At 32.4% G+C, this 25542-nt stretch overlaps 3 protein-coding genes across 5 annotated transcripts; 2 read left to right on the top strand and 1 right to left on the bottom strand.

The window, feature by feature from the left end:
• Positions 1 to 1186: 1186 nt before the first annotated feature.
• Positions 1187 to 5777, bottom strand: LOC105129041 (probable copper-transporting ATPase HMA5). Its single transcript, XM_011030947.1, has 7 exons — positions 5403 to 5777; positions 3296 to 4687; positions 2943 to 3197; positions 2604 to 2726; positions 1960 to 2439; positions 1357 to 1870; positions 1187 to 1325 (listed from the first exon to the last, which is right to left on the bottom strand). Exons 1-6 carry the CDS (start codon positions 5691 to 5693, stop codon positions 1454 to 1456), a joined length of 2958 nt encoding a protein of 985 aa, XP_011029249.1. The 5' UTR covers positions 5694 to 5777; the 3' UTR covers positions 1187 to 1325; positions 1357 to 1453.
• A 10288-nt stretch (positions 5778 to 16065) lies between these two features.
• On the top strand, positions 16066 to 18594 carry LOC105129040 (oxalate--CoA ligase-like). 2 transcript variants are annotated; one of them, XR_842986.1, is made up of 5 exons: positions 16066 to 16363; positions 16456 to 17500; positions 17879 to 17982; positions 18095 to 18363; positions 18402 to 18594. XR_842986.1 is itself a non-coding variant. In XM_011030946.1 (4 exons), the coding sequence occupies exons 1-4, from the start codon at positions 16163 to 16165 to the stop codon at positions 18311 to 18313; spliced, it is 1569 nt and encodes a 522-aa protein (XP_011029248.1). In that variant the 5' UTR covers positions 16066 to 16162; the 3' UTR covers positions 18314 to 18594. The 2 variants fall into 2 exon arrangements, 1 of the variants encoding a protein (XP_011029248.1); XM_011030946.1 differs by having other exon boundaries at positions 18095 to 18594.
• A 1293-nt stretch (positions 18595 to 19887) lies between these two features.
• SR (serine racemase) lies at positions 19888 to 24649 on the top strand. Of its 2 annotated transcripts, none has more exons than XM_011030943.1 (7): positions 19888 to 20038; positions 22273 to 22450; positions 22597 to 22683; positions 22768 to 22998; positions 23647 to 23720; positions 23824 to 24010; positions 24246 to 24649. In XM_011030943.1, the coding sequence occupies exons 1-7, from the start codon at positions 20008 to 20010 to the stop codon at positions 24493 to 24495; spliced, it is 1038 nt and encodes a 345-aa protein (XP_011029245.1). In that variant the 5' UTR covers positions 19888 to 20007; the 3' UTR covers positions 24496 to 24649. The 2 variants fall into 2 exon arrangements, with proteins under 2 accessions (XP_011029245.1, XP_011029246.1); XM_011030944.1 differs by lacking the exon at positions 19888 to 20038 and adding an exon at positions 21652 to 21791.
• The last annotated feature ends 893 nt before the right edge of the window (positions 24650 to 25542 follow it).

Below are 25542 nucleotides of genomic sequence, written 5' to 3'. Positions count from 1 at the left end.
TTTCAGGGTCTACCATTTTCTAAGTTGTACTAGAATTGCTCTTGCTGTTTTCTTTCTTGTATGATTTGAAGAGTTGAATACAGACAATGGAAACTCCATACTCCAAGAGAAATAATTCTGTTAAGAACACACAAACAATTCTTGGGCTAAATTCTATTTCACTCCTCTATGCAGAACGAAGTAGAACTAAACACTTAGCTGCAAACCTTGGTGGTTTTAACAAATTTTGTTGCCTATCCAAGCTGCTTCTAAAGAAATAACAACTCTTGAAAGGGGCTAAGCAGGCCACCATGGTTTGGTGGTGATAATACCGTTACTGGATTTGGCTCTTGCGCCAAGTCTATACCTAGCAAGAACAATTTAGTTTCTTGATCTGGAAAAAGGTAGGTTTGAAGCCTTTCCATCCTCATGTTTTGTATGACAATTAAAGAATGAAAGTTTGGTTTACAGTCTGGACTTTCTCCCTTTGTTCATATAGAAATGGATGCTGAGCAATATCCTACAACGTTTTCATTTAGTGCCAAGTGGCTAGGAAAACAATATCCAAGTTTGATTTTATGTTCAAGATTTTCACAGAAAACAAGTGGACGCCACCTTGTCCATGTTTCTATTATCTGTTGCTGATTAAAAACGTTTCCTGTTCAGAATAAGGAAAGATAACAATGACAATTTATCAATATCTTTAAGGTTGTTTTCAACGTTTTTTTTTTTTCACAAATATATTAAAATAATATTTTTTATAAAAATAATTTTTTGACATAACGATGCAATAACCAAAAAAAAATTAATTTTAAAAAAATTAGATTTTTAGAAAACGCAGCTTGTAATGGAATCCAAATCAGCCCTAATCTATACAGTTTACATTACAGACAAACAACAAAGTTTGAATGAGACAAGCACAGAATGACTTATAATGCGTCAGAAAGGACTTTTCGCTTGCCCCGAACGACTAGCTTCTGCTTATCAACATTTCTGATCACTCGCTGCCGAACCCAACAATTGCAGTGCAAACATAATAAGGACTTGCCACAGCTTTTAGTATTTCGTCTGGCTTTTGGTCACAACCATTTGTTATCAATCAATGGCACCTGTATTTTCATCCGCAAAACTGTGACAGAACTTTCAGATTTACATTGGTCTTGCTGGGATGATTATCATTTAAAAAATAGAAGAAGCAAACCGATGATTTATTTCATGCATCAGAAAAGCTTTCTTTCTTGCTGACCTTCCTAAATACCTTCATTTAATACTTAATACTTGCATAGACATTCAAGACGCTTCGAAAACGCATAACACCACTAGCAAAATATTTATATATAGAACGCCTAACAATCAGCAACAATTTATACAGACTATCTACACTGCTCGAGGAAGACATGCTTGAGCTTATCGCAAGGCCAATTCCACCCCTGTACATTTTTACGTAAAACTGAATCAAAACCATTGTGAGTGATCACTCAATCTTTATTCCACCAATATCTAGATGTTCCAGCTTCTTGGGCCTTCTATAATTCTTCAACAGGAGTGAGCACACAACAACACTGACGGAAGAGGCTGCCATTGCAGCTCCAGCAATCCAGGGTGGTAAACGAAATCCAGTGCCCGGGAAAAGGGCCCCACCAGCTATTGGGATGCCCAGGAGGTTATACCCCGAAGCCCAAATGTAGTTCAAGCGAATTCGGGAAAAGGTTTTCTGGGAGAGGTCTATGGCAGTGATCACATCCTCAAGGTTGCTCTTCATTAGAACTATGTCAGCCGCCTCTATAGCAATATCTGTGCCTGCGCCAATTGCCATACCAACATCTGCTGCAACGAGTGCTGGTGAATCATTTATACCATCACCTACCATTGCCACTATATAGCCTGCAGCCTGTGAAAGAAAGAAATTAAAGCCCAGAAACAATCTTCATAGCTAATAAATTCTACGAGGAAAGGAAAAGTAAAGCTTCGGATAAGCACCTGCAATTCCTTCACTTTCTCTACTTTCTGCTCAGGCTTGGCTTCTGCGATAACAGTTTCAATCCCGACTTCCTTGGCAATCGAATTAGCAGTTCCCGAATTATCACCTGTGACCATGATGCTCCTAACTTTCATGGACTTGAGAATGGAAATGACTTCGTGAGCACCTGGTTTCAGTGGATCTGATATGGCTAGAACTCCAGTCACTTCGCTATCAATAGATACTAAAATCCCAGTTTGAGCCATCCCTTCAGTTTCTGCAAGCATTTCTTCTGCATCAATTGAAATGGGGATGTTGTGTTCCAACATCAAGCTTTTATTTCCCACTACAACTTCCTTGTTTCTGACAATAGCCTTCACTCCGTGGCCTGTAATTGACTGAAAATCTTGTACTTCTGGCCACATAGGGTTCTCTTCATCTTCTCTGAATTTCTTGGCATACGCTACAATGGCCTTGGCCAATGGGTGCTCACTGTTTACCTGATGTGGATGCATACACACCAACTTCATCAATGTTCATCACACCATAAGCAGATAGTTTAACTTTAAGTTCTCTAAACTTCAGTAGTCACTAGAATGACAAGAGCTTGATTGTATTTTTAAGCAGACAAACTTAACAGTGAGTTAATAAAGAGAAAGCTTACCTCAGCAGCAGCTATGAGTTCGTAAAAATCTCGCAGCACCATATTTTTCAAGAGTCTTGTGTTAACAACCACAGGTTTTCCGATCGTAAGAGTTCCTGTCTTGTCAAAGACAAGGCAATTCACCTGCAAAATCATTTATCGGCGAAGGAGTTACTGTGAGGCTCATGCCGCATTTACAGTATTTCTCAGATTTGGAAAAAAAAAAGTTTAAGAACTGAAACATATTTCGATTTCAATCAGGTTGGGAGATATGGTCGCGAAGCAATATGTGAATCCTTCAAGATAATGCCTATAAAATTATCAGGTTTTGTTTATAGAAAATTGAAATTTCTTGCTGACCTTATGTGCACTTTCTAATGCTTGGCCACCTTTGATTAGAATGCCCTGAGATGCACCAACTCCAGTACCAACCATGACAGCAGTTGGAGTTGCTAATCCGAGAGCACAAGGGCAGGCTATGACCATAACAGAGATGCCGAATTGGAGAGCAAGCTGAAAACTATCCATGGACTTTGGTATCCAAGAGTCTGGATATCCATGGAACTTTCCAGCTAAAAACCATGCAAGCCAGGTTGAAATGGAAAGAATAATAACCTGCAAGCATTCACAAGTAATTAACAAATATAATGCTTATAAAGAAAGCTGGTGGCGTGAATTTAATGATGAATTTGAACTTTGTATTATGTACTTACAAGAGGCACAAAGTATTTGGAGATACGATCAGCAAACTTCTGTACAGGAGCTTTAGCCATCTGAGCTGACTCAACAAGTCGAACAATCTGTGAAAGAGCACTCTCCGATCCCACCCTCGTTGCCTTAATATGCAACACCCCATTCTCATTCACAGTCCCACCAATCACCGTGTCACCTTTCCTCTTTGCCACTGGCCTTGCTTCTCCTGTTATCATGCTTTCATTCACATGGCTCTGCCCCCAAATAACAAAACCATCTGAAGCTGCTTTTGCACCAGGTACGATCTTAATCACATCATTCATTAGTATCAACCGACTATCAATTTCTTCTTCACTGATCACATTTCCTTCAACATCTAAAGTCAACAATATTGCGGTGCCAGGTGTCAAGTTCATAAGTTTGGCAATGGCGTCAGATGTCTTTCCCTTGGCCAGAACCTCAAGATACTTCCCAAGAAGAATGAATGAGATAAGCATTGAGCTAGTCTCAAAGAAATCTGAGGACTCAAAATCTGTAGAGGAAGCAGCTCTCAACACCGAATAGACTGAATAAAAGTAGGTTGCATTTGTTCCTAAGGCGATCAACACATCCATATTAGCAGAACCATGCCTCAATGCTTTATAGGAACCTGTATAGAATCTCCGGCCTACAATGAACTGCACTGGAGTTGATAGAACCCACCTCAAGATTGCTCCTGTAGATAGCATATTGACTAATTTGGTGTCTAGAGCATGCTTAATTCCAGGGATATACATAAAAATCGTGGCTATCAAGAACACTGGAACTGTGAAAACCAAACTCCACAGGAAGGACCGGTAGTATTGCTTAATTTTCTCTTTTCTATGGCTTTCTCTTCCTCCTCCTTCAGGAAATATCATTGCCTTGAATCGCCCTGTCCCCGTTGATTCAATCACTTTGATAAAATTTCTAGGACCCGTTACATCTGGTTTGTACGAAAGGGAAATTTTGTTCACTTCAGAATCTATGTCTATACTTTGAACACCGGGAAGTGCCTGAAGAGAATTTTCAATCATTCTCATCGAATTATGTGTTCTTACACCATCAACTTTAAGCCCTATCTTGCCCATGTCTTCACCAGTACTAAGAAGTACAGCTTCAAATCCTGTGTCATTTATCGCTTCTAAGATCTGATTGTAGCTCAGGATCTTAGGATCATAATGAACTTCTGCTTCTTCAGTTGCCAAGGCTACTTGAGCTTTTTGCACACCTGGAATTGCTTGCAAAGCTTGTTCAACAGTAGTGGAGCAAGAAGTGCACGTCATTCCATTAATACGAATTCGGCAAACTTGAGTGGATTTATCACTTGTTTCTTCTTGAATCAATGTGGCCTCAAATCCAACATCTTCAATAGTCTCACGAATGGTTTCTTCCTGTCATTATCAGATTACTTAAGATAGGTAGGGAGTGCTTTACTGCTATAAGCTATCAGTTGGGTCAACTTGACATAGCAGTGCAGGTTAGTGAGATGCGATGTCAGATTGTTGAAACGTAGAAGGAACGTTAGACATGTTTATATTCCATTTATAGTTAGCTAGTTAATAAGGTATGCTTGTAGATATGCTAATTGCATGATACAACTACTATCTTGAAAGAAGAAGGTGGTCTTTTGCCATTAAATAGTGTAACATGCAATATGGAAAGTTGTTGATATCAAATTTGAGGCCACCCCTGGACGAGCTTTCCAAAAAAAGTAGTCTGTGTTTCATTTCCACTATCAAATGACCCAAAACTTGTTCGATTTTGTTATTGTTTACAAATCTGAAGGGTGGGATATGGGATTCAGACATTCTAATATGACATGGCCTCAACCTTAAATAAATTTGTCTTCTAATTCACGTAATTAAGCAAGAACTCACAGATGGTATTGACTAGGAAAAAACTAGTTGCAGAATACTATAAGATTCTAAAGTAGCACTAATTATAAAAGTCCCTTGTGCCTTTCACTTTCCTTAATCTAAAAATTAGAAAAAGAATTTCAATTGCTTTTACTTCACGCATGCAACAACAAAAGAATATTTAAAAAAAAAAAAAAAGAACCACAGATAATTAAAGATAAGAACCAAAACAAATTAAAGGATAACTTACATTAACAAAACTGGGGTAGAACAGAACTTGAGCCTTATTATTCAAGACATCAACAACAGCCTCTCGTATTCCAGGAAGCCTTTTGACAGCCTTCTCAACAGATCCAGCACAAGCAGCGCATGTCATTCCCAGAACACAAAACACTGCCTTTGCCTCTGATCCTTCCACGTTCGTTTCTTGAGCCGAAACCCCTTTCGGGTACCTGGGCATCGATGGATACCTTGGCCTTGGCGATAAGTCCCCATAACTCTCTTTGCGTATGCAAGCTAGTGCCAAGAACTTCGTTGCCATCAAACAAGGTGTAATACTTGTGTCTTTTCGTCGACGTACGTTCCTTCAACTCCTGACCGAGAAGCTATAAATAGGAGGGTTTTTTTTTTTTTTTATTCTATATGTTTGTTTGATATTAGGTAAAATGTTTTTTACAATATTTTTTATTTGAAAAAATATTGTAATATTTTTTAAATTTTTTTAAATATTAATAAAGTAAATTATCAAAAATACTTCAAAAAATATCAACTTTATTTTTTTATGTTAAACACGTTTTTAAAATTCGTCATTTAAAAACCAATACCAAAGAGTATCGAAATCTTTTAAAAGAACAATTCTAAAATGAAAGAAACTATAGAGCTTGTTTGAAAGTGTGGTTGTTGTTGCTTTTTAAATAACTTTTCATGCTAAAATACATGTCAATAATATTTTTTTTATTTTTTAAAAATTATTTTTAACATCATCACATCAAAATAATTTAAAAACACTAAAAATATATTAATTTAAAATTAATAAAAAAATAAAAAAATTTCAAATTTTTTTAAAACACTTTTAAAAAACAGAAACAAGCATACTATTAAGAGTTAGCCAAAACTTTGCTCGACTGACAAGTAGTAATTTGAATTTATAGTGGCTAATTAATTAGCAATTATATGAGAATCTAACGGTGGGGGATACTTTTTTTTTCACTTTCAAAAAGAGTATTTGTATTTATTAACATAAATATTCGGACTAATTTATATTTTTTTTTATTAATTTTATAAATTTTAAATCTTAAGAGTTAGCCGAAAATTTGCTCGACTGAGAAGGAGAAATTTGAATTCACAGTGGCTAATTAATTAGCAACTAATCGAGAATCTAACGATGGGGGATACTTTTTTTTTCATTTTTAAAAAGATTATTTGTATTTATTAACATAAATATTCGGACTAATTTATATTTTTTTTTATTAATTTTATAAATTTTAAATTTAATAATTATATAAATTTTTAGTGGATTTATTAAATTTATAATTATTAAAAAATAAATTTAAAAACTAATTAATTAAGCTAGCTTGGTGATTTAAAAAAAATATATTCATATAAGATGGGTGGATTTTTATATTAATGTAAGATGGGTGGTTTTAGAGTCCTACCACGAACTCTGAGTCTCTACTTAAAGCAGATGATGTCGTGAAAAATAATTGTTGCATAGATATATCCATTGAAAGTGGATTTGCGCTAGTGGAAATAGTGAATTGCACAGTTATATTAATCAAATTACACAACAATTACAAATATTTGATTCATTGTATATATTCACATGAATCAGGTTCTGTAATGATAGAACAAAAAAAATTAATAGAAGAAAAAACGTTCTTCTTCTTCTTTTTTTTTTTCCATTTAGTTAGTGGGGTATTTTTCCTTTCTAACACATTAATTTTTTTTTCCATTTAGAAGAAAAAATTTACCTCGTAATGAATGAAAAATGAAGATATTAGGACATGATCTGTAAACACCCAGACATGATTTGTTTAAAAATGAAGATACTAGGACATGATCTGTAAATTTACCTCGTAATGAATGAAAAATGATGATATTAGGACATGATCTGTAAACACCTAGACATGATTTGTTTCAATCCTTCATTCATTACGAGGTAAATTTATAGATTTGTAAACACCCAGAAATTTATATATATATATAATCTCTGGTTTTAATAATAAGAAGGAGGAGGAGGAGGATGGCATCACCTTCTAAGGCTGAAACTATTCAACAACAACAAACAAAAAAATTGAAAAATTGGAGTCTTAATTAGCTCCATCACTAAAAAGTATGTTCCTCTTCTCCGACATATAGCACGAAATGTTTAAGCATGAGTACTTTCGGACATGAGCGGAGGCATGTTGAAGACTTGGGTGGGTTATAGTTAAGGTTAAGATTTTATTAATATTTTTTATATTAATATTAATTAAATTTATATTTCATTAAATTAGTTAAAAAAATATATATTTTCTGTCAAATCAGTTATTTTTTTAATTAAAATCTATATTTTTTCTAGTTAAGAGAGTCAAAGTTGAAAATCATATCCCTATCATGCTAGATTATTTTTTTGTTTTCCTTATTTTATTTATTATAGGGTACTATTTATTATATAAATTCATAATTATCAATTGGGTTATTGGAAAACACTAAAATTGTGTGTGTAACCTTCTAATATAATGTTTTAGTTTTGGTTAAAAATTTTGAAGTTTTAGAGAAATTTAAAAATTTGACAAAAAAATATAATTTAACCAGTTTTATATTATTAGATATAATTTTCAATCCAATTATCAGATTAAGCTGAAATTTTATGAGGGACCTTCAAATATATTGAATAAAATCTGATTAAAATTTTAGAATGAATGAAATTTAGTAGTGCTAACAAAAAAAATCATCAAATAGAAACAAAAAGACTCATAAAGGTAAAATGGTTATTTTTCATTAAAAAAAAAAACAAATAAACTCTTTTTTATATATATGTTGTCGACTGGGTAGAAGTAGAAACAAATAAACTCTTTTTTTTTTATATGTTGTCGACTGGGTAGAAGTAGAATAAAAAAAAAAAGAGAAAAGTAAGGAAAAAACATTAAAATAATCTAAATAAAAAAAAAGAAAGGTGAGAGAATAATTTCGTTAATTTACAAAGTTCAACTTATAAAACACTAATCTAAAAAAAATTAAGTGAAGGAAGGAGAAATTGAGAAAAAAAATTAATTACTTTGTTTTTCAATTGATATTATATTGTTATTTTATTTCGATTGAGAAGTTATTACAATATCAATTCAGATTTAATTATAGATGAATTTTATTTCACAAAAATATCAAAAGATATAACTTTAATAGTGATTTTATTTTTATTTTCACTTTAATTTTATATTTTTAAATATATTTTTTAATAATTTAAATAATATATTTCAATTAAAACTTTATTGTTAACTTCATAAATTTATATACATGAGTTAATAATAAATATTAAAAAAAATTATAAGTTTATATTGTAGCTCGAGATAGAAAAAATTATAAACTCTTCCGGACCATAATGAGCATAGTCGGAATCCTTCACAAATAATTTGCATGGGTTTATACTTGCAATTAACAAAAAAAAAAAATCCAAGCACTTTGTTTATCAATAATAATAATAATAAACCCCTTTACATATATTTGATTTATGAGGCCAATCATACTCTATATATAGTTAATGGTGGTCCATGCAAACCTCAGGCATTGAACAACCGACAATTCAAATTCAGAAAGGATGCTGGGAAATAAAAGTTCCTTCCATTAATTCAATCTTCACTTTTCAATTAAATAAATAATAAATAATATCTTTATTATTCACATAAATAATAGATAAATAATAGAGATACTTTTTACTATTCCAGCCCAACCAAATTTAATTCAAAACTAAATATATTAAATTAGATCTAATTCAATAAAAAAAATTCAATTTTTATTTTTAATTATATTTTATTTAAAAAATTAGTATTTAATATTATTCAATAAAACTATGTAAATTAGACAGAGATCACTTGATAACATAATATTTACATTAAAAACTATCAATATTAATATACATATATATATATATTTTAATTATTTTATCACTTCAATTTGAAAAGTATTTTTAACCAAGTAGATTAAATTATTTTTTATTCAATCTCGATTTCAACTATACTTTTAATCAAATATATATATGAATATCAAATAAATCTATATTTTTAACTAAATATATATAAATATCAAGTAAAAATACATTTTATAAAATAATTCTTTTAAAATTATAGTAAAAATATATTTTATAAAATAATTCTTTTAAAATTATAACTATAAAAATTACCATAATACCAAATTCATTATTAAACTACTTCAATCATGGTTTCAACTGTAATTTTAAGCACACTATTTTATTAATACTGGCAGTATCTCGTAGAAAACGAACTGCACTAGGAGTCAGTCATATAAATTTGAAGATTCTATATAGGATGACCCAGATACGTTCGTTATTGGAATCTCCGGCCAGCTAGCTACGTATTAATCGATACATCTCTTGGAAAATTAGTGATGTCTTTGAAAATGAGATAAGCTGACAAAAGGCCGTCTGTGTGTGTGTGTTAATCCCAACGATACCACGTAAAATTACAAGTTACTTACTGCATAATACTATTTTATTCGACCAAAATTCTGTCATCATCCAAAGAGTCGGATAATAATTTAAGGTATAATTTAACCAGTAAAGTTTTAGATTTATTCTTTAAAAATTATTAATTTAAATTTTATAAATTTTAGAATCATTATATAATTATTAATTTTAAAATTTATAAAATTAATCCTAATATATACAAACTAGTTTAAATATCCACATTATTTATAATAATAATAAATAATAAGTGATTAACGAATTCATAAAATATATGAGTTGTTCATGTCAGGACAAGACAATACTTTGCCTAGTCATGCAGTGTGCAATTCATAAAATTAATTACTTTTCGTTTTTTTTTTTTTGTTTTTTCAATGAATCTTAAAATATGGGCTGGCTTGAGATGAAGAAGAACGTTTTGGGATTTCCGAGGAATCCCACATCTTGACGAAGGCAACTTACGCTGTACATTTGACCTTTGTTTTGTCTGAATCTAGGCATGATTTTCTTGACACTAATTTCTTATTAAAACGACAGAATGCCATTTTTTTAGTGGACTTTTGGCCTCACAGGAAAACAGAAGACTTTGAACACACCACACCAGGGGTTGAAAGTAGGGTTTTGTTTTTTTCTTTTCTTTTTTTACTTTGGAGGATGGTGTTCTTCAATTATTTTAAGCCGTGTCAACATTGTTTTTTAAATTGGGCCTAAAACATCTTGAATTGTTCTGTAGTTAAATTACATAAATAAAGAAGAGTAACTATATATAGTTCTAATGATGAAAAGGTAAGGAAGATTAAAGTGGATTACTAATTCATATCTCCACAGGTTTTCAGTCAGTGGTGTTGTTTTTATTTTATTTTTTCTTCAGAATAATAATGCCATGTCAGTTAATAACAATGTTTAATAAATTCTCATGGTATTCACAGCATTAATCAGAAGAAAAACTATGAGTATCGCTAGAGTTGACATTAGCAGTGAGAAATGCTAATTGACTTGGTTAGGTTGATTTGTAAATAATTAATCAAACAGGAACGCAATTAGGCAAGGAGGGTTCTGCTGTCACCATTTCTCATCATGCCATGGCATCATCCGTTAATGTACGCACTGTTTGAATAATTATATGCAAGCAGGACAACCTGTTGCGTTTTTTAAATGGAAAGCTGACCACATTTTATATACACTGTTTCTCCTTTTAATCCTTGAAATTTGGATGGTGATGTTGGAGCCCCAGAAATTCAATCATGTCGTCACTTCAAATCTGTAATGTAAAGGTATTTTGTAATCCCAACATAGTTTAATAAAAGTTTTGATGTTAAATAAATATTTTAAAAATAAAATAATATATTTTTAAGACAACCAGGACAAAGCTTTTATTATTTGATAGGGCAAAAACTAATACATCAAGATATAATTTTTTACATGTAAATTTTATATATAATTGTGCTATTTTTTTAAAAAAAATCTACCAGTTTTATCATTTTTTTATTTCTTGTTATAGTGAAAGTTTTTTTTCTAATTAATTGTATATATTTTATGGATTTATTTCAATTATATTTAGATTTTTTTATGTTTTGTTTTGTGTATATATATATAAATCTCACCAAATTCTTAACAAATAAAAAAAAATTTAATTTGGACAATTAATAACCTTATTTTAATAAATAATAAATTAATTGGCAGCTTTATTTTAATCTTTTACATTGTTTTGTATTGTTATATTTTTTTATTAGGATTCTAGAGAAGGAGATAGAGAAACGGTAAAGAAAGGTAATTAAATTGAAAAGGCTATTTGTTTTTTTATTTATTTATTTATATAAAGAGATAATTTTAAATTAAAAAATAACTAGTGAAATAATAATTTATTATTAGAAAATCCATTACTTATTATATTTAAATACTAAAAAAATAAAATTCTAAAATATTTTGTAGGGAGTTTTGCAGGATCCCAAGCCTCTACTTGTCACCCTTTAGTTCCGCCCCTAAACATAACTATTATTAAAAATAAATGTTGTCTAAAAAATTATTTATGAACCAATTAAAAATAACTAGTGAAATAATAATTTATTATTCGAAAACTCATTACTTGTTATATTTAAATACTAAAAAAATGAAATTCTAAAATTTTTTGTAGGATGTTTTGCAGGTCCCAAGCCTCTACTTGCTACCTTTTTGTTCCGCCCCTAAACAAAACTATTATTAAAAATAAATGTTGTTTAAAAAATCATTTTTGAACCAAATTAGTTTATAATTACAAATATCAATTGAAATTTTAATAAAAATCCAATAGCCAAAAAATAAAATTCAATATTTAATGCGCTATGAAAAATGGGTTACTAAGGACATACCAAAGCTCTATTTTTAACATACCTAGTATGGTTAGAAAAATTTTGACAAGATAATTCTAACCACATCTTGAAATACTATCAAATATGATTCTAATTTTCTAAAGATTTTGTTCATAGATAATTGTGACCTCATTTAGTGATTTTCTAAGAAATAGTTAAAATTATCTTATCAAGATCTCTTTAATATTACCAAATATGTCAAAAACGGATCTTTAATGTCTTCTTGATTATTTATTTTTTTCTCTATATTTTTTCTTCTTTTCTTTCTTGTCACATCACTTTATCTCTTTAATTATTAGATGTTGAATCTTACCTTTTAATTATTTGATTTTTATAAAAAAATTAGTTGACTTTTAAAAAAATAAATTATTTTTTTACAAAGTAAATATCAATATATAATTATTATTCTCATCAACTATCATGCATAAAATTAATATTAGAAAACTATGTTGTGTTCAGTAGTAATTTTTCAATAGCAATTTTATACAAATTTGATATTAAAAAACAAGGATGTATTTAAATTATATTATTTTTCAAATACTTTCCAAACCTATCTCATCATCCTAAAATTTTTACCAAACTATCTAAATTCCTATTTTTTTTAAAATCCCTGGCAACCATACATCGGAAGATTCCAACACCCAGTCCCTGTTATCACTTTCTGTCAGCAGCTTTAACTTTAGAAGCCCCCAATTTTTTGTAGGCTGTTTTGCAGGTCCCAAGCCTCTACTTGCTACCTTTTAGTTCCGCCCCTAAACAAAACTATTATTAAAAATAAATGTTGTTTAAAAAATCATTTTTGAACCAAATTAGTTTATAATTACAAATATCAATTGAAATTTTAATAAAAATCCAATAGCCAAAAAATAAAATTCAATATTTAGTGCCCTAGGGTTACTAAGGACATACCAAAGCTCTATTTTTAGCATACCTAGTATGGTTAGAAAAATTTTGACGAGATAATTCTAACCACATCTTGAAATATTATCAAATATGATTCTAATTTTCTAAAGGTTTTGTTCATAGATAATTGTGATCTCATTTAGTGATTTTCTAAGAAATAGTTAAAATTATCTTATCAAGATCTCTTTAATATTACTAAATATATCAAAAACAAATCTTTAGTGTCTTCTTGATTATCTATTTTTTTCTCTGTATTTTTTCTTTTTTTCTTTTTTGTCACATCACTTTACCTCTTTAATTATTAGATGTTGAATCTTACCTTTTAATTATTTGATTTTTATAAAAAAATTAGTTGACTTTTAAAAAAATAAATTATTTTTTTACAAAGTAAATATCAATATATAATTATTATTCTCATCAACTATCATGCATAAAATTAATATTAGAAAACTATGTTGTGTTCAGTAGTAATTTTCAATAGCAATTTTATACAAATTTGATATTAAAAAACAAGGATGTATTTAAATTATATTATTTTTCAAATACTTTCCAAACCTATCTCATCATCCTAAAATTTTTACCAAACTATCTAAATTCCTATTTTTTTAAAAATCCCTGGCAACCATACATCGGAAGATTCCAACACCCAGTCCCTGTTATCACTTTCTGTCAGCAGCTTTAACTTTAGAAGCCCCCATTTTGCTGTCCTTTGTTCACCCAGAACCCAAAACTTTCATCGATTTTCAAGTCTTGCGAGGCTAGCCCATAGCGCAGACCTGAGTGCAGCCATCTTTCAAAACCCGTGGTCCAAAATGCAATGCAATCTAGTTGTGTAACTCGAAGCCCAATTCCTCCCAATAAAAAGTTCAGAAAGAAAAGAGAATGGCACAAACTAGTTTCGGACCAGAACTGCGCCCCGGAGTTGGATTTTTTTCAATGATGGACAGATGCTGTAAATGTAATTTAAAATTATAAAAAAAATAATACGTGATTTGGGTTGTAAACCCGAACGAATCAAATATATTAGTTTTATTTAACTTAGATGATAAAAAGATTAAATATATTTTTTTATTTTTTAAAAATTATTTTTTAAATCATCATATTAAAAATATAAAAAAGTATTTCTTCATTTCCAAAACAAGATTTTTTTTTTTTTAATTTATGTGGGGTATCTGGCCAGCTTGCGCGCACCACGACTAATCCCTACAGCTCATTGAATACTCTGTAAACCTAGTAGGCATATAAGATACCACGGGATGACAAACATGCATGTCAAGCTCGAATTCAGATATAATAAAAAAAAATAAGCCTCTTTCGTCATTAAACCAATCACTAAATGCAACAATAACCTTTTTTTATATGTACACGTAGAGACCAAATTAAACATTGCATTTGCGAATCCACGAACAAGTGGCCAACTTGAATTAGGCTATCCAGTGTCATGTCATATCCATTACCTCGATGGCAAGGAGCTTCAAGCTTTGGTGCGTAAGCGCTTACGTTTTTCTACACCGCAAGGAGAGGTTTCCACGAATCCCAGTCACCGTCTGGCCTACCAAGTCTCTGCCACCAGATATTTCCATGTTTCTATGAAATTGCTTACTGATATTTGAATTTCCATGGGTGGCGCTTTCTTTCTCTTCTATTTTTGGCCATTAGCCAAGGTTTAGCTTAGTGGTGGAAAGTAGACTACTTGTTTTAATTTTTTAAAGTGTTTTTTTATGGAAATAAATTAAAATAATATTTTTTATTTTTAAAAAATATTTCTGATATTAATATATTGAAATGGTGTAAAAATAAAAAAAACATTTTTAAAACTTAAAAAAAAGCATAGATATTGAAGGAATAAAGTCCCCGAAGCTATAATTACGTGCTCGCAAAACTTAAAAGAGACGACGTAAGGATCGAAAGTTTAAGAAGTTGAAGAATATACACGGAGTAATGTGGAATTGAAACCCACCTTACCTGATGGCTTATAAACATTTATACCAATTATAAATCACATCAAATGACGTAGAGACAAGGATAGGGTGACGAAAATAATGCGGTATGTATCTCAATATCAACCAGTTAATAATTTTTTAAAAAAGATACAAAAAAATATACAAGTTTTTTAAATTTATTTTTTAAAAAATCTAATTATAAATTAAAAAGCTCATGAGAACTATTTATGTTAATAAATAAAAAAATAAAATGTTAAAATTTTTATTCAACTCTTCTAAGCTGTATTCATATATATATATATATATATTAATGTATTCACATTAAATTTATAAGAATATGTCTATATGCATATATATTATGACTTTTTTTTTTACCCAAGGCGGGGCGCCTGAAGTTTCTAAAAAAGAGCTCTTCCGATGTGGCGGGCTGGTGTCAGACACTGCAGGTAATGGAGGGACAGTCGGCATGGCCATTTCCTAAACAAGTCAACAGCATGATAGAATAAAAATTTTCTTTTATTTTTCTGAAAATAAGAGCACATTATTTCAACTACGTCCCATTTCCATATTATGCTTACTGTGTGTTTTTAAGCGTGGATAAGATTATTTTTTTAAAATATTTTTTTATTTTAAAAATATATTAATAATATTTTTTTTATTTTTTTAAATTATTTTTAAAATTAACCCATAAAAATAATTTAAAAATATATTAATTTAAAAAAAAATAATTTTTTTAAAATATTTTTAAAACACAGTACGCAATTAAAATAAGATACGTATCCGGAGTAAAAACTGAAAACAGTTTCAACTTGCCACTGTGTGACATGTACCTGGATTCTGGATACGCTTGTGCCAGATGAGCCTCCACCATCCGGACCATTCAAAATCTAACCGTAAAGCTCCCTCCACGTGTAAGAAGAAAGTCAGGCATCCTCAAACTGACCGATCCTACGTGTAATCCCTTCTCTCACCTATGACCTCCCCACCTTCCCAGTTACAACCTCCACCTCACAACCCTTCCCATTTATAAAATCCCTCTCCTCCCTCACCACCGAACACGCTTTCTTTCAATTACAACATTCACTTCTAAGTTAAATTAAATCAATTTTTTCGTTCCGTATACACAAAGCTAAAGAGAATGGAGTCCCTCACTTTGACTGCTTTGTTAAACAAATCAGCCAAGGATTTCCCAAATCGTCGCGCTATATCACTCTCTGGCAGCCTCGATTTAACACACGCTCAATTGCAACAGATTGTCGATCATGCCGCCTCTCTTCTTATCTCCGCCGGCATCAATCCCGGTGATGTCGTCGCTCTCACCTTCCCCAACACCATCGAGGTACTGTCGATTACGTATTCCTTTTGTAGATCCAAAAACTGTACAAAACGTTTTTTTTTTAATTTTCACTCATTATTTACTCTATTATGCAGTTTGTGGTCATGTTTCTGGCTGTAATTCGTTGCCGAGCCACAGCTGCGCCGTTAAACCAGGCTTACACAGCCGAGGAGTTCGAGTTTTACCTCTCCGACTCAGAATCAAAACTCCTAATCATGCCACAAGAGCCAATCCTACCGGCACTAACCGCGGCTTCTAAGCTCAAAATCCCTCACGTGACATCCACACTTGACTTCCAATCCAAAAGAGTAACTCTGTCAACCGAGTCAGAATCAGTACCTGACGCTGTGGACGATGTCGTCAACGACTCATCTGACGTGGCTTTGTTCTTACACACTTCTGGCACCACGAGCCGGCCCAAAGGCGTCCCTTTGACTCAGCTGAATTTGGCCTCTTCGGTTTTGAACATAAAATCGGTTTATAAACTCACCGAGTCTGACTCCACTGTCCTCGTGTTGCCGCTATTTCACGTGCATGGATTGCTAGCTGGATTATTGAGCTCATTAGTGGCTGGAGCCGCCGTGGCTCTTCCAGCCGCCGGGAGATTTTCTGCTTCAACATTTTGGAAAGACATGGTTTCATATAATGCCACGTGGTACACTGCAGTCCCGACAATTCATCAAATTATTCTTGACCGCCATGTCAGCAAGCCAGAGCCGGCTTACCCCAAGCTAAGGTTTATCCGGAGCTGTAGCGCTTCTTTGGCGCCGGTTATCATGGAACGGCTAGAGGAGGCCTTCGGCGCCCCGGTTTTGGAGGCTTATGCAATGACTGAGGCAGCTCATTTAATGGCTTCCAACCCGTTACCCGAAGATGGCCCCCATAAACCGGGGTCGGTCGGACGACCCATTGGGCAGGAAATGGCCATTTTAAATGAGAATGGGGTGGTTCAACCGGTTGGAGTTAGTGGCGAGGTGTGTATTAGAGGGCCTAATGTGACCAAGGGTTATAAGAATAATCCTGAAGGCAATAAGGCTGCTTTTCAATTCGGGTGGTTCCATACAGGGGATGTCGGTTTTATTGATGAGGATGGGTTTTTGCACCTTGTCGGTCGGATCAAGGAGCTTATTAACCGTGGAGGTATGTATGCACATTTTAGTTCTGCCCTATTAGTGCTCTAGTCAATAAAATAAAATAAAAATAGGTCTCCAGAATCAAATTTTGAACAAGAGAAATAAATTTTAGTTTTGTTATCGTGTGCATGGTAGGGCATCACAATGCACGGTCAAGATGTTTCAGCGGTGATCAATTTTGATTTGGAAAGTTCATATTCCAATATGCAGATTCTAGATGTTCTAGAATTAGATTGCTTGCTTTTCGTGGAAGCCTGAGCGTTATTGAAAGTCAAAATGTGTGAACTTGAAGGAAGACGTCATGTTCAAAACTAATTGACCAGCTGTTTGCTGGAATTCATCGATCAATTTTGCTGATATTGTGATTTTTTTCTTGTGTTTTCAGGGGAGAAGATATCACCAATTGAAGTGGATGCGGTACTTTTGTCTCATCCTGACATTGCTCAGGCTGTCGCCTTCGGAGTTCCGGATGAAAAATATGGTGAAGAGGTAAGAAATCGCTATGCTGAAGTCAACCTCATTGCAGTGGGGACCACATCTTGCGTGTTTGTGAATTCCTAATTCTTGGCTCAACTTGACATTTTGTTTTCCTCACTTGCAGATAAATTGTGCCATAATTCCAAGGGAAGGATCGAACATTGACGAAGATGAGGTGCTCAGCTTCTGCAAGAAAAATCTTGCAACTTTCAAGGTTCCCAAGAAGGTATTCATCACTGATTCACTCCCGAAAACCGCCACCGGAAAGATTCAGCGTAGGCTTGTAGCGGAGCATTTTCTTGCTCAGATCTCCACCGCTAAAGTGCCCAAGTTTGGGGCTTAATTAATCAGCTACTAATTCTCCGTTCTTTCTACGTTTTAATTAAACTTATATGTTCACATTGGTTAATTACAGCAGACATGACACGATTAGTTCATTCTGCTACCATCTGTACTGTCACACATTGGTTTGCTATTACATATAGCACCCACCGAAATTACTTTCCTTTGTACATGTATACAAATTTTTATCAAAACTTTTGCAGTTTATTATATGCCAATATCATGTAGGCAAGCTAATGTCAACATGTTACTACTAATGACACCCCAAATTCAGATTTAAAAGCTTCCTGTACTGCTTTGGCCAGTGTCCTGTGTTCATGATATACGCCATCATTCTTGCTTTCTGTATCTTGGACGCACATATGAAGCCTTGTGTTTTAAAAAACTTTCAGAGCTACTATCCGAATTGGAGGAAAAGGAACGGTGCTATTCATTGTGCTCCTCTTTTTCGTAATCGAACTTTTCTTTTAGTGTTATTATTTCAAGACAGTGTGAGAAAACACTCTAGGACGATCTAAAAGTATCTCTTGTTGTCGTCTTCTTGCCTGACAGCTTTTGAGATCATCATTACCACGCCAACCATGTAGCTACATCTAACAATCCACAATTCTCTTTTTTAGCAAGCTGGAGCGGGGCTTGCTTTATCTTATAATATGCTAAGAAAGAAGTGATTGTCCATAATAGAGAAAGATTACTCCTAACTTCCCAGAAAGGATTATAGTGATGGCTCCAGTTCTATCTGTTGTGAATTTTGTTCTGTACAGCTCAAACAAACACCTAAATACTAATCAAAATGAATATGTGCAATAAAAACTTCTTATTTCAATGATTCAAAAATCCTCTAAAAAGACATGATGATATAAAAAAAAACCCAGTAAACTGTTCTCTGTAGTTATATAAATATAAAAAAAAAAAACCAGTAAACTGTTCTCTGTAGTTATATAAGTTGATCTATTTATCTCTTGATGTTTATTGTTACAGCCTTTTAAATCATTTATTTATCTATTTTGTCTCTTTGATTTGGTATTTTTATTTATATGGAATACAATTTTATTGATGTTTTTTTATTATTGATTGGTAGGAATTTTCTTGTTAAGATTCGACAAATTAATTGAAATCCTCAAATTCATAACTTTATTGATGTTTTTTGTATTATTGATTGGTAGGCATTTTCTTGTTAAGATTCAACAAATTAATTGAAATCCTCAAATTCATACTAGAATGACGATGATTCAATAAAATTATTAAATTAACCAAGTACAAGGATTTCTTGAGTAAAAACTTATATATCATCACTTGAATAAATATATGACTAAAAATTTGAAGAAAGATTTATCTTTTGATCAAAATAAAATAGACAGAGAAAAATATTTCAAGAGCTTCTCATTCTTTGAAATTATTAAGAGTCTGTTTGTGGGTTTTGAATGTTAAATCAGACCTCCCTCCTACTCTGTAATCTATTTTATATATTATTAAGTTACGTAATCAGACCTACCTCCTACTCTGTAATCTATTTTATATATTTCATGCTACAAATACTAGAATAATCTTCTACTTTCTTAAAAAGACCATCTCGATCAAGATAAGATGACAGACCCTCAGTCGCTAACCCTGAACTCTTTATGGTAGCAGAACACACACTTCCTCAGAATACACATTCATTCACAGCTTCCACCCCGATGGTCTAAAGCAGGCATGACAGAAACTCGAACGGGGATCGTGGCAGGTATCAACGAGCCTTTTATTCCATGCTTTCTTCTCTAATGATATTTCGAGTTAGAACAGGATAGGATGCATATGCGCTCCTTGTGTGCTATAATAAGTATCCCCTCATCTCTCTTTGCTCTGGGTTTTGCTTATATAACACAAGGTTCTTAGACCTCTGCTAGGTAAAAGCATCATGCTTCAGGTAATTAAACTACGCGAGCCCTTGATCTAGCGAACCAGGTTCGCGTTTCATTCCATGTCGGCCCGATCGAGAAACCATTTCTTCACATGAAGAAAGAGGGACTTGGGCAGGCAAGAAGATAAAGCATTTGAGTTTTGACCTTTATTATATTTTTACATGTACATGCACGCAAGTCTTTTCTTAAACAAAATTTTATGTTTTGAATGTTCTTATTATATATACATAGTAAAATAAACAACGTTGTTCATTATTGTAATACATTTAAAACTTGAAGAACAGCCTCTGTTGTGTCCCTTGAAAGTAAATATTAATGTAGTGGCACCAAATGTTCATCATCTAGTAGCTGTAGTTTGCGCACGTTAAGAACCTCTCTCCTCTCCTGTATGTGCTGACTTGAGCTGGGAAGCGTCAACAAAACTTTGACATGTATTCTGGCAGCCAAGCAGAGCGGAACCCCATATGTTTGCCAGTTAGAATAATCACCGGTTCTGAAATTTCTAAAATCTTAAAGAAACCTATAACATTCATTACACAAAGAAAACATAAATCGGAATTGAGGATTTTTACTAAGTTTTCATTTGTGTGGTTACATAATTGCTAGGAAAAAAACTCAATGATTGTAAAGTTTAATTTTTAATTAATTTAATGTTGAAGGATAAATATAATAATAAAACTTAATTAAAAAAATAATTAGAGCTCATTTATTAATTTCATGATTAAAATTATGAGATTAAGATAATTTTATAAAAAACATATTAGAGTAAATTAAGAAATTCAATTTTTAACTAATTAATATTAAATGTTAAAATTAAAAAATAATTATAAAAAAATTATAAAACTCAATTTTTAATATAAAAAAATTATAAAAAAATTATAAAACTCAATTCTTAATAAATTCAATATTAAATTATTAAATTAAAAAAAACTTTTAAAACTCCAATTAACTTGAGTTAACTTATCATACTGTATTTCTAATTATAGAATCAAAATAATTTTTAAAAAATTAAAATAAATTATGAAGTTAAATTTCTAATAAATTTAATATTTTAAAATAAAATTAAAATTAAAAAAATAATGATACTTAAAAAAAAGTTAGTTTTTATTAATAATTAATTGTTTTTTCTCAAATTAGATACATGCATAGTGTCAAGTTTAATTCTAAAAAATAAAAATTAACAAGAAGTCTATCATATGATCGTAGGTGCACTACGCCCACGCCCAAGGAGCAATAGATTAGCGTAAAAGCAATGCAGCTTTACCTAATTACCTCATAAAACATCATATATTCTGTTAAATAGGATTAAAACTACCCTCTGATATCAATAAGAAAACCATTAAAAAATAAATAAATAAACAAATAGAATTAACTAGTTGAAACCAAAAGAATATATAAAGAAAAAGACGTACATTTTGCCCAAGGATATATAATTTTGTTCAATACGGGCGTTTCATATCTTCTTATGCCACTTCGCTCTCCTGGTCGAAGATTCTCTCTCCTCAGAGAGAACCATACACAAAATACACTCAATTACTAACAAGTTTCAAACCCCAAAAATTAAAACAGGAAACTGTAAGTCACTGGCTCTCTCTCTCTCTCTCTCTCTCTATATATATATATATATATATATATATATATATATATTTCATTTATCAGGAAAACAACTTAGCAGGGGGTTGGTCCTATCGTCATGATAATTTTGGATAGGTTATGTTATTTTTAGCTGTTAATATTGCAAACTAAAATTCTTATTGGCTTTCATAAAACTGAATTCTTTTGTGCGTAATCTATGAAACCCATGTGACCCACAATTTGTTATGATGTATTCTACTTGTTAAATCTCATTATAATAATGGGTTTTATTCATTTCTTAGAAAAGCTTGAGTCTTGATCAAGTTTTTGTTCTAATTTGACATGGTTTAATACTATCCAGGGAGTATTATTTCTGATTTGGTCTTTAGAAAATCCTGAAAATTTTACTATTTGGTTTGGTACTTGTAAGGATGCTGTTTTATGTATTGCCATGTAATCAGAACTTGGATTGACAATGTAGGGATGGAACCAAATAGTGAAATAACCAAAGAGAAGTATGGTGTTGATATCTCCTCCATAAGGGAGGCACAAGTGCGCATCGACCCATACATACACAAAACTCCAGTCTTTACCTCAGGAAGTCTGAATGACATGTGTAGAAGGAAGCTGTTTTTCAAATGTGAATGTTTTCAGAAAGGGTGAGAGATTAATAAGTGGCGAACACCGAATGTTTTAGACATTATTAGTATATTTGATTTGATATTGGGTTTTTAACTTGTTTTTTTCATTGTTTAATTATGTGGTGCCTTAAAGACCCAATTTTGTGTTTTCTATTCGTTATCAGTGGGGCGTTCAAGTTCAGAGGCGCGTGCAATGCCATATTTTCACTTAATGAAGATCAGGCAGATAAAGGGGTTGTAACTCACAGCAGGTTTGCTCCGTGTTCTCTGTGCTTTACAGTTCTTCCTCTTTTCTTGTTTGTCTGAAATTTGCTGATTGTATCCTCCAAAAATAGCGGCAACCACGCTGCAGCATTGGCTTTGGCTGCAGACTTGCGGGATATCCCAGCATATGTAGTTATACCCAACAATGCTCCAAATTGCAAAATTGAGAATGTGATACGTTACAGTGGTCAAATTACATATTCTCAGCCTACATTACAGTCAAGGGAGACTACCACAACAAAGATCATGCAAGAAACTGGTGCGGTTCTCATCCATCCTTATAATGATGTGCGCATAATAAGGTAGTAGGCCCACTCTTATTTTGTTGCTTCTGCACCTGTGTTGAATTTGAACCTGCAAATATTCCGTACACCATCTCATATATTTGTATTAAACTCATGATTCATTTATTTGTCTGTTATCTAATTTTCCTTAATTTACTGCAATTAGATCTTCTAGGCTGGTCACTAGTATCTAACTCTCAATTGACTTCTTTCTTTTGTTCTGTTCTACACTGAATTTCTGATAGGGATGACCTCCGTGTTAAATGAAGGAAAAAATTCTTTACATATTCAAAAAAAAATTTCTATAGAGCTTAGAATGTCATTGAAAGTTTATGATTGAAGATATGTGAGTGTAACTAGTGGCCTCTCGAGGCAAAGTTTGTGTCATTGCCAAGAATAATAAAACTGGAATCAGCTGAACAATTTAGAATTCTGTTGCTTCACCTCCAAGTCCAGTATCAGAATGAGAAAATGCTTCACCATTCTCTATGAGAATTCATCCCAGCTATATCACTACATTTTATAGGTATAGAAATGACCCAATGCACCTATATTTCTCATTCTTGTTCAAAATGCCATATAGAGTATTTTGCAGTGGTTTTTTATGGATAAAAAAAAAAAGGACCTGGGCTAGTGCAAACAGAATATGAGCGTTTGTCTTTGCAGTGGGCAGGGTACCATCGCATTGGAGCTTCTGGAGCAAGCCCCAGAAATTGACACTATAATAGTTCCTATTAGTGGTTCGTTTAATTTCCTTATAGTGTCAATTCTTCATTTTGGTCCTGCATCGTTTTATTTGTTTATTTCTTTTCCAAACCTGAATCGTCATTAAATAAACTGTAGGGGGTGGTTTGATATCCGGGGTGGCATTGGCTGCTAAGTCCATCAACCCTTCCATTCGAATTTTGGCTGCTGAGCCTTGTGGAGCTAATGATGCAGCTCTATCCAAAGCAGCTGGAGAGATTGTAAAGTTGCCTGAAACCAACACCATTGCAGATGGTCTTCGAGCTTCTCTTGGAAGTCTTACCTGGTAAAGCAAACCTTGTGCTTCTTGTGCATGCATTGAGGACACGTACCTAGTTTTTCAATAATCCATTCTTCCCTACCTGGATTTTATGAAGTATGCTTCTCTGTCTTTTCTTTTCTTGCATTTATTTTTAACAGAACATGCAGTGGGCACGCTCCCATTAGCCATTGCTAGCACGTCTCAAGTTCATCTAATTTCCTTGCCCTGCTATCTCACTCCACACCTTATGGTGGAGCAGGCCAGTGGTTCGAGATTTGGTTGATGCTGTTATAACAGTGGAAGATCACGAGATAATAGAAGCCACGAAACTCTGTTATGAGGTTCTGAAAGTCGTAGTAGAACCTAGCGGAGCTATAGGCCTTGCAGCTGTTTTATCTGATAGTTTTCAGAATAACCCTGCCTGGAAGGATAGCAACCACGTGGGAATCGTGCTTTCAGGAGGTAATCTGGATCTTGGTGTTCTTTGGGATTCAATTTGCGGCCTGTAACTCTTTCTTTCCCTTGAAAATGAAGATTTCTCTCTCGATGATTAAATAACATTTCTGTTTTGGGCTTACATATGTATTCTGGCAAGAACAAAAATATCATAGTGTTGTTTTTTTTTTTTTTTTGGAGAATAGCATTCATGCGTTTTACATGGCATCTTTCTGCAGCCCCCTGTTGCATCTTGCATTGCTGATGATGTAGCGCACAGGCAATTTCTATCAGAAGCACATTTACAAATTGTCAACAAAGAGATGGGGGTTGGTTGGTATATCATTAGGTCAGTGGGGTAAACTATAAGAAGGGGAAAACGAACACCAGTTCTGTTCTTGGAGCTGAAGCGTATGAACAATGGTTTTTAGATTCCTTTCATCTAGTGGATGAGACAGGGACTCAGGAGGGGTGAAAATAAGTCATAGAATAAATGGATTCATGGCCATCATCATCATGATTTTTGTTTTTTAAATCTTTTGACTGCTAGAGGGATCAAAAGAGTATCTCTTTTATTTTATTAGTAGCTCGCGCAGAATTAGAAGCATGACTACTTGAAACAGTGACCTATGACCACCAACAGTAACCACTACAACAACTATGTCCCAAAACTGAAGCAAACGAAAGACAATACAAGAAAGATTGAAGAACAAAATAGAAAAACAACACAACATAAAATTTTGCCTAATAAGATCACATCATAAACTCTAATTCAAAATTTCATTACACAAATATTATGCAAAAAAACTACTTATTTGAGTTCTTCTATTCTATTTATATACTAGTCAAAAGTTCTAAACAAAACTGAAAAAATAATTATTTCTTTAACCAAATAGAAAAATATCTAAATTCAATTAGAAAAATATAACAAATATTGAACAATAACTTTTAGGTATTAGCATAAAGCCTTCTCAATCTCTAGTTGCTTTGAACTTTTACCCCTAAAAAAAATCAAAATTCCAATCCAATTCAGTGGTTGGTTTGAAACTTACATTTGTTAACATAAAGCTACATGTCAAGGAAAAATCTTTTGTATTAGTCTCCTTATATCGGAAAGAACT

The sequence above is a fragment of the Populus euphratica genome, unplaced genomic scaffold (genome assembly GCF_000495115.2).
Source record: "Populus euphratica unplaced genomic scaffold, PopEup_1.0 scaffold48.1, whole genome shotgun sequence".
Classification (NCBI taxonomy): domain Eukaryota; kingdom Viridiplantae; phylum Streptophyta; class Magnoliopsida; order Malpighiales; family Salicaceae; genus Populus; species Populus euphratica.
The sequence above is the reverse complement of the archived record's forward strand: the minus strand, read 5'-3'. Positions and strand labels throughout refer to the sequence as shown.